General features: G+C 43.3%; 1 protein-coding gene across 3 annotated transcripts in view; it reads right to left on the bottom strand.

The window, feature by feature from the left end:
• Positions 1 to 3,528: 3,528 nt before the first annotated feature.
• PMEPA1 (prostate transmembrane protein, androgen induced 1) overlaps positions 3,529 to 14,512 on the bottom strand; it is a 140,008-nt gene continuing 129,024 nt past the window's right edge. For 2 of the 3 annotated variants that reach the window (XM_053246223.1, XM_053246221.1), the window contains exons 3-4: positions 11,797 to 11,850; positions 3,529 to 11,685 (exon numbers count right to left, since the gene is read on the bottom strand). In XM_053246223.1, the coding sequence (XP_053102198.1) occupies positions 11,137 to 11,685; positions 11,797 to 11,850 (603 nt within the window). In that variant the 3' untranslated portion in view covers positions 3,529 to 11,136. The remainder of the gene's footprint in view (positions 11,686 to 11,796; positions 11,851 to 14,512) is intronic. The other variant, XM_053246222.1, reaches the window with a different exon arrangement.

Raw genomic sequence — 14,512 nt, 5'->3', positions numbered from 1 at the left:
GCATTCCACAATCTCGGGGCAGCGACCAAGAAGGCCCGTCTCTGTGTAGCCACCTGACGAGTTGGCGGTAACTGGAGACAGACCTCCTCAAATGACCTCAATGGGCAGTGTGGCTCATAGTGAAGAAGACGCTCTCTTAGATACCCAGGGCCTAAGCCATTTAGGGCTTTATAACTAGCTTTATAACTAGCACTTTGTATTTTGTCTGGACCAATGGTCTGACTGAGCATAAGGCGGCTTCCTATGTTTCTATTCAACTCAGGCGTCTAAGCCTGCTGATCATGGAAACGACCACTACCCCAGTTAGGGCATTTGCCTCTTCAGAGTTCAGACACCATCATAACCGTGATGAGTGTGGCTGGAGGGGTAGGTGTCATTCCGGGGCTGGACTTCCAGTGTGCTTTGGGATGATTGTACTCCCATACAGCTTTTTTGAAATCATGTCTGAATAGAGCTTATATGGAGATTGTAAACACCGGCCAGCATCCTGACTAATGAAACACTCCTGCAACATGAAGAGCTGATTCCAGACTAATGCAGCACCAGCACTTGCATAGGGCAGGGCAACTTTCATCAATCTCTCCTTCCCCCGGAAGCACCCTATCCCACCCAAAGATAAGTCCCCGAGGGCTCTGTGATCCAAAGGGACATATTTTTGGGTTGCACAGGGTTTCCAGGGCAGTGAAATTTGCTCCTCTGCACAATCACTGCTGCTGCTGAGTTAATCAAGCTTGTCTGCAGCACACACATCTTGTATAGGGTCTTTGATGCATCAGGCAGGATGCCAGCCACCACGAGCAGGGACTGCTGCAGCTCTTGTATCACTTGATGGTGCCACACAATAAACTCTGGGCACTGAACCAGTCATACAAGCCAGGCAGTGTGACCCATGTGTTCAGCTGGTCTTGTGGTAGTAGGCACGGGAGGAGAGCTGGTCTTGTGGTAGCAGGCCTGAATTGTCCTCTTTGCTAAGCAGTGTCTGCCCTGGTTTGCTTTTGAGTGGGAGACTACATGTGGGAGCACTATAAGATATACCCCTTAGGTGATGGGGCTGCTCTGGGAAGAGCCTCTGCAGGCTTACATGCAGAAGGTTCCAATTTCCCTCCCTGTTATCTCCAGAGAGGGCTGAAAGAGATTCCTGCCTGTATCCTTGGAGAAGCCGCTGCCAGTCTGCATAGACAATACTGAGCTTGATGGTCTGGCTCAGTAGAAGGCATCTCCCTATGTTCCTAGCTGTTGAGTTACCATGACCTAGGGAAAAAACCACTCACATATCACATGCAAGTCTTTGAGATGATGGAGCCTCATTCAGATGTTAGTAACCAGAAGTTGTACTAGATGATAGCCTCTGAGAAAGCCCTGGAGGTCCTGCCTGGTGCAGCAATCCCATTTTTCTCCCCCAAGCACCACCCAAGCTTACAGCCCTCGTCTAAAGAGGCCAAGGCTGGAAGGATGATGGTGGGCACTTCCGTGATTGGGAGACTTGGGCATCCAGAAAGGAGTAATTGATGTGCCAAGTGGGACCTTTGGGGCTCCAGAGGCTGTAATCTAGTACAACCTCCAGTTACTAATATCTGAAGAGGCTTGGAGGTTGCTGTCTTGTTTGGAATAGTGATGAATGTGGTTTGAGCCTAGGAATGAGAGTCAAAGTCTGAGAAGCTGTTTGTGGGGTTTGGGAGTAACTCTAAACATAACCATATGCACCCATACACTTATTTTGCATTCATGGCCGCTAATGTCTACATGTAGCAAAGCATTCAGATAGAACTTGGACTGTCAAGAGTGGCATTGCCATAGAGTTGCCATCTTTCTTCCTGAGAGGGCTCCTATGTCTTTAAGAAATGTGTTTAAAGGGCCAAATGTCTGCATTATTTTTCCTGGCATGGGACTGCACAAAGCAGAAAAGCTGCATCTAGGGTTGCCAACTGACCAGAAATTTGGCCAGGGCTTGTGTGTGTGTGTGTTGCTTTTTCAACAATTGCCAAGAAAGCAAGGAGACAACGTTCCCCCTCAGCCTTTTTTTTTTTTTTTTAGAAGCACATCTTAGGAAAATAGACTGCTTTTGTTCCGGGCTCCGTCCCAGAACCTGCTCCAACCCCAAGGGCTCTGCCTCAGACTCCAGTTAGGTTCCAGCTAGTTGGAGCCAATTTTGCAGTTTCTATTTAGAAAGAAGAGAGTTCAGCAAGAGTTAACAAAAATTGGGTGCTTTTTGCCCATCTGATACAGGACAGAGCTCTTTTGCTTCCTGCTACAAGCAAGTACCTATTTTCTTCCAGTCTGCTCCGCTTACATACTTGTAAACAAAGCAAATATTCCAGACACCCTCAGTCTCCTGTACTCTCTCATCCAAAGGAAACTTAGACCTTCCAGTGCTACTCCTAGAATTTCTCACTGCTTGGGTAAGCAGGTAGTAGGGGCGACATAGGCCAGGTTTACATATAACGGGAAATCTGAGGTTCCCCCAGCCAAAGATATGGAGGGAATCTGAGGCTGGTACTGCAGAAGATCATATATTTTGCTTTGCTGGAAGTAGCTGAGTTGAGCCAAACTATGCTCCCTGTCTGGGCCTCTCAGCAAGTCCTTGGATATTATCCCAACCTGCCTTGCATTTCCTCATAGCCTTTGGTCCTGTTGGCAAAGGGAACGGGCTCACTTGGAACAAACCAGTGTTCCATGAAGAGTGTAGGTTAAGACATAATGCACACCTGAGATAGAGCCATGCCTACTTGGTCAAGACAACTTCAAATCTTGGTTACAGAAGTCAGTCTGCAACCCAGATGAAACTGAGATTTGTGCCTTGGCGTGGGCTCAGACGTTCATGGACAAGTTGGTTACTGACTTTGTATGTAGGTTCTGCATTATGTGTGAACCTGCCCACAGTCTGTATTAAAGTTGGAACGTATATCAAATGAAGCCCAAGTCCTATATTTTAGAAAATCCAAAGACATTCAAGAAAAGAACCCTACAGACAGTTGAGTTTTTCAATCATCATTTTAATGTGATCACTGCAATTTGACCACAGCTTCAGAAAAGGGTTGGGGAATAAGAGAGAGAGAGAGAGAGAGAGAGAGAAGGAGAGAGAGTCTCAAGTGATCTGTGCTTAGGACTTCAGTCAATCTGAAACAGTTCACCGCTGACAATTATTCAAGTTAAGAATTCCTGGCCATCAAAGATTCTCTTGTCTGAAAGGCAGGATTGCAACGTGTTGTATATAATTGGTGCAATGACGCAAATCAGGAATGCTTCTTCTTTTCTTCCAAGGAAAACAATACTTCATTTGCACACACACACAAATTTAGCATGCAGATATACCAGGAGTGGATTACAGCTTTCTTGAAGAAAAAGAAATCCATACAGTCCATCATAAATTGTTAATTTTAGCCCACTGAGAACGCTTAGCTGATAAAAACAAAATGCAGAGAGGACAAGCAGAAATTCTTTTCTTTGCCCTCTGTCAAAATTTGGGTGTTGCATTTCTAAGACATGATACATTTGGGTTAAACAAAGCAAAGAGGTGAAGGCAAGCAATCCAAAGTATTGTAAAATTTATTGTTTTAAGTATTGCAGCTTTTTAAGAATAGGATGACATATCATTGCCACTATAGGTTACTGTTACACAAGAAGCGTTTTACAAGAGTTGTGGAAATTGGCATACATATTCATACTAAAACAGCAAAATATAGATAAGTACTGCATTGCATGTGCTGTCTATTGTTTACATAGCTTTTTTTAATTGAACAAAAAAAAAATTTCAGGATACAGGACTGCCTATAACAAACTTCATAGCCAAAAGCAATGCAACTTGAAATTGAAGAAAATATTAAAATACAATGAAATTTGATGATAAGGCAGGCAAATTAGGACTTTTAATGTGGTCCTTAATGAGCTTCTATATTACAGCGAAAATGTGAAAGCGTTGTTTTATGGAAAACTTTGTTTTTCTCCCCAACCCCTTTAGTTTTGTGTAGTACATTGGATCAAGAGAATACAAATTCTTGGCTAGTATGTGCACACTACTTATCTGGCTTGTTTGAGTCATCTCTAGAGAGAGAAAACTGGGCTTTTTTCTTTCAATTTAAAATAGCATTTAGTGCAATTTTTAACAAATGTTCTAAGAAAAGTCATTCTCAAGAGCTACATTGATTTTATTCTTACTGGATCCCCCTATGATCAATAGTTATACCCCTAACTCTTAGGTAAACTGTGGATCAGAACTCTAAACTTAATTCTTACAACTGTTGAAAGCAAGAATCATGACAAGGAACTTCGCATAGTCAGATAAACCAGTTCAAGCCTTCTTGTCATTATTTTCAAATCCACATTCACACTCCAGTATATACTGTTTTGGTGGAAATGAGTACCGTAAGCTATGACCCAAAGAATCCCAAGTTGTACTGCCTGTTTGTTAGCTGAAGCTTGAAACTTCTAGCAATTTGGCAGTTGGGCACAGGAGGTTGCTAAATTTAAGCTATGCCTTGTTTCTTTTCCTAATTTTGTTTGTTTGTTTAAGGTTGGTCTTCCTTTGGGGCTTCTTCCTCCTTGAGTCGGGGCAAAACATCTCTGAAAGCTTTATTAATGAAGGTTCATAGTTTGGTCTACTTTTATCCATGAAGACCAGAACTGTAGCTCAAAGGTGCAATTCTCCCTTGCTGCCCCATTAAGCTAAGGAGACACTAATATTTTGATCAATGTACAGATATGTATTGTAAATGTATGTAACCTAAGGAGAATTTCCTTAAGCATCTGGTGGGCCACTGTGTGAAACAAGATGCTGGACTAGCTGGGCCTAGCAGGGCATTTCTTATGTTCTCAATATTGGGGGGGAAATGGGTAGTGTTAGAGTTAGGTCCTAAAAGTCCTAAAAGGATATGTAAGTTCACCATTGCCCTGCAGACTCACCTGGGAACTAGCACACTTGGCTTTGATGAGACTGGTCGGGCGTGACTGCCAGTACATCGGCTGAGACATCATTCTCATTGCAAAACTATTTGCAATATTTGTGAAAATGCTACCCAGAATTCAATTTTTCACTGCAAAACACCTTTTGGTGTGTGTGTGGGGGGACTACCTCTCTTGAGGAGGAGGTCGTACCCCCATGAGGACTCCTCCTCCTTGATCAGTATCTGAATTCCTACTTAGGTTTGCCACTCCCCTCCCTGGCAAAGCTCCTGTCTCTGTAATAACATTGTGACTTGCAGAAATTGAACAGGTACAGCTTGGGACTATGATGGGGAAAGTTTTGCTTGTTGGATTTCTGTCTTTCGCACAGCTTTCAAGACATGGGAACCCTTTCAGAACAAGATGGCTAGACCCAATGTGTCAGTTAGGAGAGAATGCTAGACCCCAATTCATTAACGTTGTCCTGTGTAATATGTAGGTACTTGAGTGTTTGTGGGTTTGGGGCCTCAGTGTGAACTACAACTTGTGCTGACATTCAGACTCACTTATTGAATACCCCAAAGGACTACTTAATTTCAGCAGGACTACTCAGGAGTAATTTAGTCTGGCTCTCTGCCACTGTCTCCTTGGAGTAAATACATATCTGTCTGCATCATAAGGAAATGAGTTAACATACAGTACCCTTTGGATCCTTGCTTTAAGCAATTTGAAAAGATCAATCAGTTAATCTAATCATACCCACCATGTTTTGGAGAGGGTTTTGTATAGTGTGGCCATGGTGGTGCTGGCTTAAACTATTTCTGTACGCAATAACCTCAATGGGTATCTTAGAAAACTGATCAGCAAAACTATGGAAGGATTTATGATACTAAAAACGTAGGCTGGCCTAGGCAGACAATCTCATTGGAGGGGGCGGGGAAGAGAGAGACAACAATTACAGGGGGAGTTTAAGTCTTTGCTTTAATAACAGGTCCTTAATTTGTACTTTCTTTCTTTTTTCTTTTTGCCTTGCCTACAGGGTGCCACCCCTGTTCTGGCCCTGCTCTGTTTCTGTTAGTAGAAGTCTGATATGGAGCACAGTGAAGTTTCCCCCCATCATTTTAGCTCCATGCCAGGGAAAATCTCTTTCTTCACGGCTGAAGGCCAGTCAGCTATTGAGGGCAGAGGAGTAGGGCCAGTCACAAAGCTGGCAAACCTACTAGATTAGCCCATCTCCTACAAGGCACTCCAGTGATTTTAACAACCTCCGGTCTTGGTGATGATTCTGTACTTATGGCAGAGTTTCTAGATATGTGATGCACACTCCACCCAAACCTAATGAGGTAAGGTTTTTTGTTTTTGTTTTTTTGCTTGTAGCAAACACACTAGTAAGACCACGGAACAAAGAAAAACAACAACAAACAATTAAAAAAAAAAAACCCACACCAACATTACTATTCACTCATTTTGGCTCAAGAGGGCAGTAGATATTATTTTTCGGGTTTTCTTTTGGTTGGTATTCTCGATTACAATATCCACCACAGTTCACTACCTACTGGAGCAGGAGATGTGCATAAAATGTAAATTTCAAGTTACCGTACAAACAGTCCAAGAAAACAGGTGGCAAAAGACAGAGAGGGAGCACCTTACTCAGCCAGGCACATTAAGCTGGGTCTAAAGGGGTCGAGGGTACAGTTGAAAGAAGGAACCACCCCCTCATTTTTAAAAGATAAGTAACTAGAGAAAACTGATAGCCAGGTGTCTAAAAGGGAAAGTGACCACACCCTGGAAGTTCCTATCACTAGCAATGATTGGATTTTCCCCTTTTTATTTTATTTTTTCTTAAAAAGGGAGGTTTACTGTTTCTTTTAATAAGGCACTAAATAGACATGTTACATAAAGGAAAGATACATTTAAAAAACCTTCTATAAATTCATCGATGTTGTACCTTTCATAGGAAGCTAGGTTTTTCCTTTTAGTTCTCTTTAAAATGAAAAAAAAAAGGTCTGCAAATTGTAGGTGATGTAAAGCTATTATCAAGGAGCTACGTGGGGGAAAGGCAAGTTGCAATGCTATTAAAAAAAGGTTCAGGAATCTATCACTAGGCTAAAGTGGGGGGGGGGGAGCAAAACAAAATTTAAAAATGGTGAAAAACTTCAAGTTCATATCTTTGTCGTTGTCATCCTCTAAAATATATATAAATAGAATCCCAAATGGTCAGAACTTCAAAACTGGGTTCCAGTTGGTTTTAGGATTTTTTCTTTTCTTTTCTTTTCCCCCCTGTTCAAGTAATAGAAAAGTCGCATAAAAACAAGAGTTATTGCCTTTATATCTTTCATTTATGTTACCTTACTAGTTAGCATCTGGCAGAAAGCAAAATTACACCTCCTTGTTACAAAATGGTCACTCAATACAGTTCCCTCTACTAACCCTTCCTCACTCCAGCATGGGGCTCTTGTGTCCCCTGGCAGGTGGAATTGTGTAGCTATAAGAGTTGCCAAAGTGTCAATTGTAAACCACCTTGAGATTGTTTTAAATGAAAGGTGGTATACAAATTTAATAATAAATAAACTAGCCATTGTACTGTGCCTTGAACAGCAGTCAAGACCAAAAGAGATCTGCTGTTCAGACTAAAGCTCTAAACTTAAGGCTCAACAGTTTTAGCATCCTGCTTCCAACCAGATGCCTTCAGGAAGACCACAAGTGGGGCATGAAAGCAACGGGCCTTTCCTCTTATCCTTCAGCAACTGGAATTCAGAGGTATACTGCCTCAGAATCTGGAAGTTCCATTCAGTCATTGATAAGATCTGTTCACCAGTCTTCGTAGATATTAACAAGCAACAATATCTCTGGGTGTGAAAATTTTCACTTGCTATCTAAATATCATGCTACTGTTTAAGGCACAAGAGCAGGCTAGGCTAGGTTTTTCAGGTCAGTTGGCAACTTTTAGCCATAGATTAAAATCCAAGTACAATGTGGAGAGAACGGGGGTTTCATTCCCTTATATGTTTTACTTCTTCCTCTTTCGCTCGATAAGTTACGCCTCTCACTCTCTCACAATGGATCACGTACAAATTCACCATGAGGGTTAAAGCAACCAATCAGATCTTTTCACAATATAAAAATGTAAACAATTGCATTGTAAGACAAAATGCTTTATGAAACAAGAGAGACATGCTTTAAAAAAATACATGTGTGTTTGAAGGGGGAATTAGAGGGCAGAACCTTGACACGGAAGGATGCTGCAAGGGTTAGGGTTGTGAGCGAAGGATAACCTTCAGAAGAGGTAACGGGTTTGCTTCTAAAGCATTAAGCACAACTCTTTAGCCTTTAGTACATTACAGGAGCTGATATGTTTCCATCTACGTTCCCCCTCCCCCCCAGAGTCTCTTTAGCTAGAATAAATAAAAGTCAGTTAACAGCCAGAGGCAATGAAGCAAAGGGGGCAGTTCACCAAGGATTGCTTGCTGGGCACCTCCCATTTCTTTCCACATGCAGATGAAGTGCAACGGTGGGTTGGATCAAAAAAAGCCTTGGGTTCAAGAGGGCTCTGTATGCTTTTCTTCTCCAATTCAAGGGTCCGAACAGGCCTGCACAACCCATGACCCATATTCCCTGTAACAGGGTTGTAACAAATGCTGTTGACTACCACTCCCAGAATCCTCAGCCAAAGGCCATTGCAGCTGGGGATGCTGGGAGCTGTAGTCAACCACACCGGGGAGACCCTGTTACAGGGAACTGGTAGGCCACTGTGTGAAACAAGATGCTGGACTAGATGGGCCCTGAGCTTGATCCAGCAGGGCTGTTCTTAGGAACACTGCTCATGACCCACAGGCCGATGTGGACCACTGGCCCTGAATAAAGCTCAAGAACCCACCTACTCATGATTAACATCCTTTTTTTACAGACGCTCTGAGCCAAAACAAGGAGAGAGAGAGAGAGTGAGTGAGAGAGAGAGAGTGTGTGTGTGTGTGATGGACTTGGTTGGTTGCAGTGCATACCTAGGTGAGCTTCATTTGACTTGGTGGGCCATAAGTACTGCAAGTCCAGAATGTTAGATGCAAAAGGAATCAGGGCTCCTGTATCTTTAACCGTTGTGTAGAAGAGAACATTTCGGAGGTGCAAACTTTCTTGGCTCTAAGTGTCGAGCTGCACCTGCCAAACTGTCCCACCTCCAACCCCACTTTCCAACACAAGTCTTAGAGGCACAGGAGTCCTGTCCTTCACCATCTGGTCAACCTTGCTTTATGAAGCTTATTTAAAACCTTATGGAAAACAGAGTTACCCCAGGTCAGGGTTTCAGGGCATTATTTAAAAACTGATCTGTAAAAGCAGGTTTATGGGATCTTGAAACTTTTAAAAAATTACCTTAATTGATGAAGAGAGTCAAATTAGCTTGATATTAAAAAAGAAATTAGAAGCTATTACCTAGTCATTAAAAGAAGGCAATTTAATGACTACTTATGCTTTAATGGCCCCCCTGAAATTAGTGGGACAGTAGCAGTAGAACGGGGTCATTCCAGTGCCCTCTAAAGAGCCTGGTTGTAGAAAGCTCAGTGAATAGAACACAGCAGCTCTGACCCAGTGGTTTTGGCGCACACAGAGGTCTGTGCAAGGCTGGGGCCAGGTTCCCCATTCACTTCTATTCTGAAGTGCATTTGCCAGGAGGGTCTGCACACAGAGCTGTCTCCAGCACTGAAGTGAACAGGGAGCACCTTCCTTAGACTGAACTCCATCTGCACCTCGCAGCTGTGTGGGCTTGGGATGCGGGCCACTGTGGAAGCATACCATATGTCTTTGTAGATTCAAGCTCTAATGCAGGTACAGGCAACCTTGGCTCACCAGTTGTTGTTGGAACTACAACTCCCATCATCCCCGGGCACAATTTATTGTGGCTGAGGATGATGGGAGTTGTTGTTCAACAGCTGGAGAGCCAAGGTTGCCTTTTCCTGCTCTGAGGTTTAGCTTCTGAAACCCTTCTCATCACACTTCAGATAGTCATAAATGGCAAAACAAATGCACATACAAAAGAGGGTTAATTTCCCCCCCTGATTTCATAGGAAATGCAGAAGAGCAGATTCTTGTGCTGCACGCTGGCCTTGAGAACAGATACCCAAGTCTCCAAAAAACCAAAATACACCAGGATCGTGTCAAGTTGTTAGGGGTGCACAAGTGTACACATGGCCTTTTTCCCCTTAAAAGAGAAAATTAAAAAGATCAGCAGAAATGGGGGCCTGGCCCACTTCTAAGGTGGTCTTTTTAAAATCAGAAAAGTGACAATCTTAACACACACGTACACCCTCCACAACTGATGCAGTACATGTACATTATGTAGTCGGGTCTCTGTACCCAAGTGCAATGCATAGAACTGCCTCAGCTTTGAGACATGATCATGTGACTCTGGAAAGAAAACAAAATGGTGCCAGATGGAGTCCTTGCATGATGTTTCTTACTGGTCTGTTATTTCAATCTTATAGGTTTGCCCTCCCACTAAGACTCCTTTAGTCTTCACTTAGACATATTTCCCTTAACAGTTTTGTGGTAGACATGAAAGAGGCTTTTGACCAAACACAAGCACTGACACATTTATATTAAAAAATAGTGCAAAATTTCAACATTTATATAAATAACTCTAAACCCCTGCTTTTGTTTTTTTTATGCTTTTTTGTTTCTTTTTTTCTTCTTTTTTTTACAATGTAATACATGCTTTCTTGAGCTGGCTCTCAAAAATCGCCATGTTTTATTCTAGTTCAGAAAAAACAACGAAAACTTTTATTTTTCTCAATAGGCCTCTTCTAATATAAAAATACTCCTGCTTCCCCAACACACATACAGTTTCTCTTATTTTTTTAATATATATTTATATATATATATATTGCAGATCTTTAAACAAACATTTTTGTGCAAATATTTTTGTCTTTAAAGTTAAGTGAAAACAAAATTGTAGCATTCACACACGCAGCTCAACTAGAAACAAAACCACGGGGAAACGGGGGGCGGGGGGAGAAGGACCACTGTAGATTTCTTTTTTCAAAAAAAGAAAGAAAGAAAGAACTTCTAGACAGAGCTCAACAAATAAATGTTTTTGCAAGCTTTGTTGGCTTGTGCATTCAGAGCAAACATAACATGTAAATATTTATACTACACAGAGATGGAGAAGGGCGTTTCGTTTCGTGCACTGCTTCCCCGTCTCTAGAGATCACTTTCCCCCGTTCCCAAGAAGTGCAGAGTGTATTAATTCTTTTTCTGTTTCCTTTTTTAAAAGGGGTGCCCTTTTTGTTTCTCTTTCTCTTTGTTCCATGCCGTTGTGCTCTCAAGGCTACTGATTTGCGATGAAGGGGGAAGCCTGCCACCCTCCAGTATTGAGGGCAACCCGCTGTTCTGCTGGTGCTGATAAAACGTTGAGCCGGGAAAATGACCGATGACCTCACTGTACGTGGGAGGCGGCCCTTCCATCCTGCCGTTGCTTCCGTAACAGGTGGCGCTGATGCCCGAATTGCTGCTAGGAGGGCAGGGTCCTCCGTATACTGAGTTATCTATCAGGTCACTGTCGAAGATGGTTCTGTTGGGAGGCGCCCGGACCGACTCCCGGTTGAGTTCCATCTGCTGCTCTGGGTCCCGGAGCTGCAGCGTGCAGGGGCCTTGGTAAGGAGGGGGCTCTTCTCCGTCCGACAGGGAGATGGTGGGGGGCAGGTCGATTTCATGCTGCATGTAAGGATATGTTGGCTGGAAGCGGTTAAAACGGTCCCTCTGCAAGAAGGATGGAACAGCTAGCCTGTCCGTGGGTCTTGGTGTGTAGACCTGCTGCTGCAGACAAGAGAGGGGAAAGGCATGGCTTTAGAGCTGGCAACAGCCCATGTATTGGGTGTGCAAGCCAACGAGCTGTGCACTATGCACTCTTTTCACTTTGCTCCTTACCTCCATTACACCGTTTCCTGACACTGTGCTTTCTGAAGGCCACAAGCTTCCTTCCTGCGGTTGGAAAGAGAAGGGAAAGGTTTGAGAAGGCTAGTTTTCTCCTTTAAAGTGTGCTGAATTTATGATGTTAATAATAGCAGCATGCACATATAGTACTTTTCAAGTGTTTAAGTGCTTCATGCACATTTTCTCAGTAATCCTTACAACAACCCGTGCGGTAGACCAGCAATTTCATGGTCATCTCCAGAGTGAAGGTAGTGGGGAGGCAATGTTAAGAAAATATCTGTTTGCCTAAGAATGCCTAATAAGTTTTGGGGCGAGGCAAGATTTGAGCTGGGGACCTCCAGATTACATTCTTGGCCACTACACTGTACTCGTATTCCAGATGGTGATTGCCCTTCACAGGCAACAGTCAGCATGGTGCAGTCCCATACTGCAGGGGTATGGCTAACACAACATTGTAGGAGGGACTAATAATCCCACACTATTGGCCCCACGCGCACAGGGGTTACAACAGCACATTGCTGTAGTAGACTCTTCGCAGTTATCAATTCCTAGGTGCTGCCTGAAAGACATTTTAAAACAAGGCATTGCACACATAAGTCCTTTCCCACTTCAGCCACACAAGGAGAATGCTGGAAAACACAGCTCAGACATAAAAACAGCCCTGCTGCCAAGGCCCATCTAGTTCAACATCCTGTTTCACACGGTGGCCCACCAGATGCCTCTGGGGAGCCCACAGGCATGAGGGATGTGCATGCCCTCTCTCCTGCTGTTGCTCCTCTGCAACTGGTACTGAGAGACATCATGCCTCTGAGGCTGGAGGTGGCCCACAGCCACCAGACTAGTAACCATTGATAGACCTGTCCTCCATGAATTTGTCTAAGCCCCTTTTAAAGCCATCCAAGCTGGTGGCCATCACCACATCCCATGGCAAGGAATTCCATAGATTAATTATGCACTGTATGAAAAAAAAATACTTCCTCTTGTCGGTCCTAAATTTCCTGACCTTCAGTTTCATGGGATGACCCCTGGTTCTAGTGTGTGTGTGAGAGAGAGAGAGAAATTCTCTCTGTCCACCCTCTCCACTCCATGCATAATTGGCCCACAGCCACCAGACCAGGAGCGATTGATAGACATGTCCTCCATGAATTTGTCTAAGTCCCTTTAAAGCTGTCCAAGCTGGGCCATGCACATTACTACAATGGGCCACGCATAATACTACTACTACGGATATTTATATACTGCTCTTCAACCAAGGTTCTCAAAGTGGTTTATATAGAAAAATAAATAATACATAAATAAGATGGTCCCCTGTTCCCAAAGTACTCACACTCTTAAAATAAAGATAAGCCAGCAACAGCCACTGGAGGGATGCTGTGCTGGGGTTGGATAGGGCCAGTTGCTCTCCCCTTGCTAAATATAAGAGAATCACCACTTTAAAAGGTGTCTGTTTGCTCAGTGAGCAGGGGTTAGTATTAGTGGTAGACGCCTTGTAACTGATGTGTTGACTTCAGAAAATGGTGTATGCATATGGCAATTACTGTACAAGGAGCTGTATTGCACCCTGTCGCAACCTTGCCAGGGATTGCCTGCTTGTTCACCTTCTGATTTTTGCACTGACTGTTCTACAGAACTACGGGGCTGCGTTTGGCTTGCAAAACTCTGTGAGGTCATATAAAATGACAGCTCACAAGGTATTTCTTAGTAACGTATAGCTCTTGGATGAAAGTGCAGTCTTTAGGAATCACTGAAGGACAAGCAATCATTTGATCTTGGGATGCCTCTTGGAAGAATTCCCATCTCTGTCAGAGTGAATGTGGACACTATTTTGATTGTCAGCAGGTAAAAGAGGCGAAGGCATTTCAATGCATTGTTTAAAAAAAATATATGAAAGAAAAAGATATTGGTGATCCCTATCCCTGAAGTAGATCTACATTCATATACATATCATTTTATCTTGCCCTTCCCTCAAGGAGTTGAGGATGGTATACATTATACCATTAGTCCTCACAACTCTGAAAAGTAGATTGGGCTGAGACAGCGGAAGCAGATAGGCATCAAAAGGGAACATCAGTTCCATTCCATGTTCACATCTGGTTTCTTTAATTTATTGTCTAACCTAGTGGTTCCCAGCCAGGGTTCCTCCAGATGTTGCTGAACTACAACTCCCATCATCCTTAGCTACAATTTATTTATCAGCAATATCTGGAGGAACCCTGGTTGGGAACCACTGGTCTCACCAATAAAGACACCATTACAAGCCATTAGTTTGGATGTCAGGCACTGCTGCACCAGTGCAGTGCTAGTCTGGATGTCTGTCAGTGACGACACAGTTAACAAATTCCTGTTTAAATGCAAGTCAAAAATTGCTCAGAGAGCCCTATGCAATGATATTGAACTTCTGAAGGGGACTTCTGCCTCAATAACAAGAGGCTTTGTTAAATGGAAACTGTGGTGGAGAGTTAGGGGGCTCAGAATCCTCCAGGAAGCCTGGCTTTACAACAAGGATTAGACAAAAGCAAGGAAGGAATGCAGAAACAGGGCAGGAGTTCTCAAACTTGGGCTCCCAGCTGTGGTTGGACTTCAATTCCCATCATGCCCAGCCACAATGTCCTTGGTGATTGTGGATGGGGATGATAGGAGTTGAAGTCCAACAGCAGCTGGGGACCCAAGTTTGAGAACCCTTGATTTGGGAGGTTAATTTTAATGGAGT

The sequence above is a fragment of the Hemicordylus capensis genome, chromosome 4 (assembly GCF_027244095.1).
Source record: "Hemicordylus capensis ecotype Gifberg chromosome 4, rHemCap1.1.pri, whole genome shotgun sequence".
NCBI lineage: Eukaryota > Metazoa > Chordata > Lepidosauria > Squamata > Cordylidae > Hemicordylus > Hemicordylus capensis.
The sequence above is the reverse complement of the archived record's forward strand: the minus strand, read 5'-3'. Positions and strand labels throughout refer to the sequence as shown.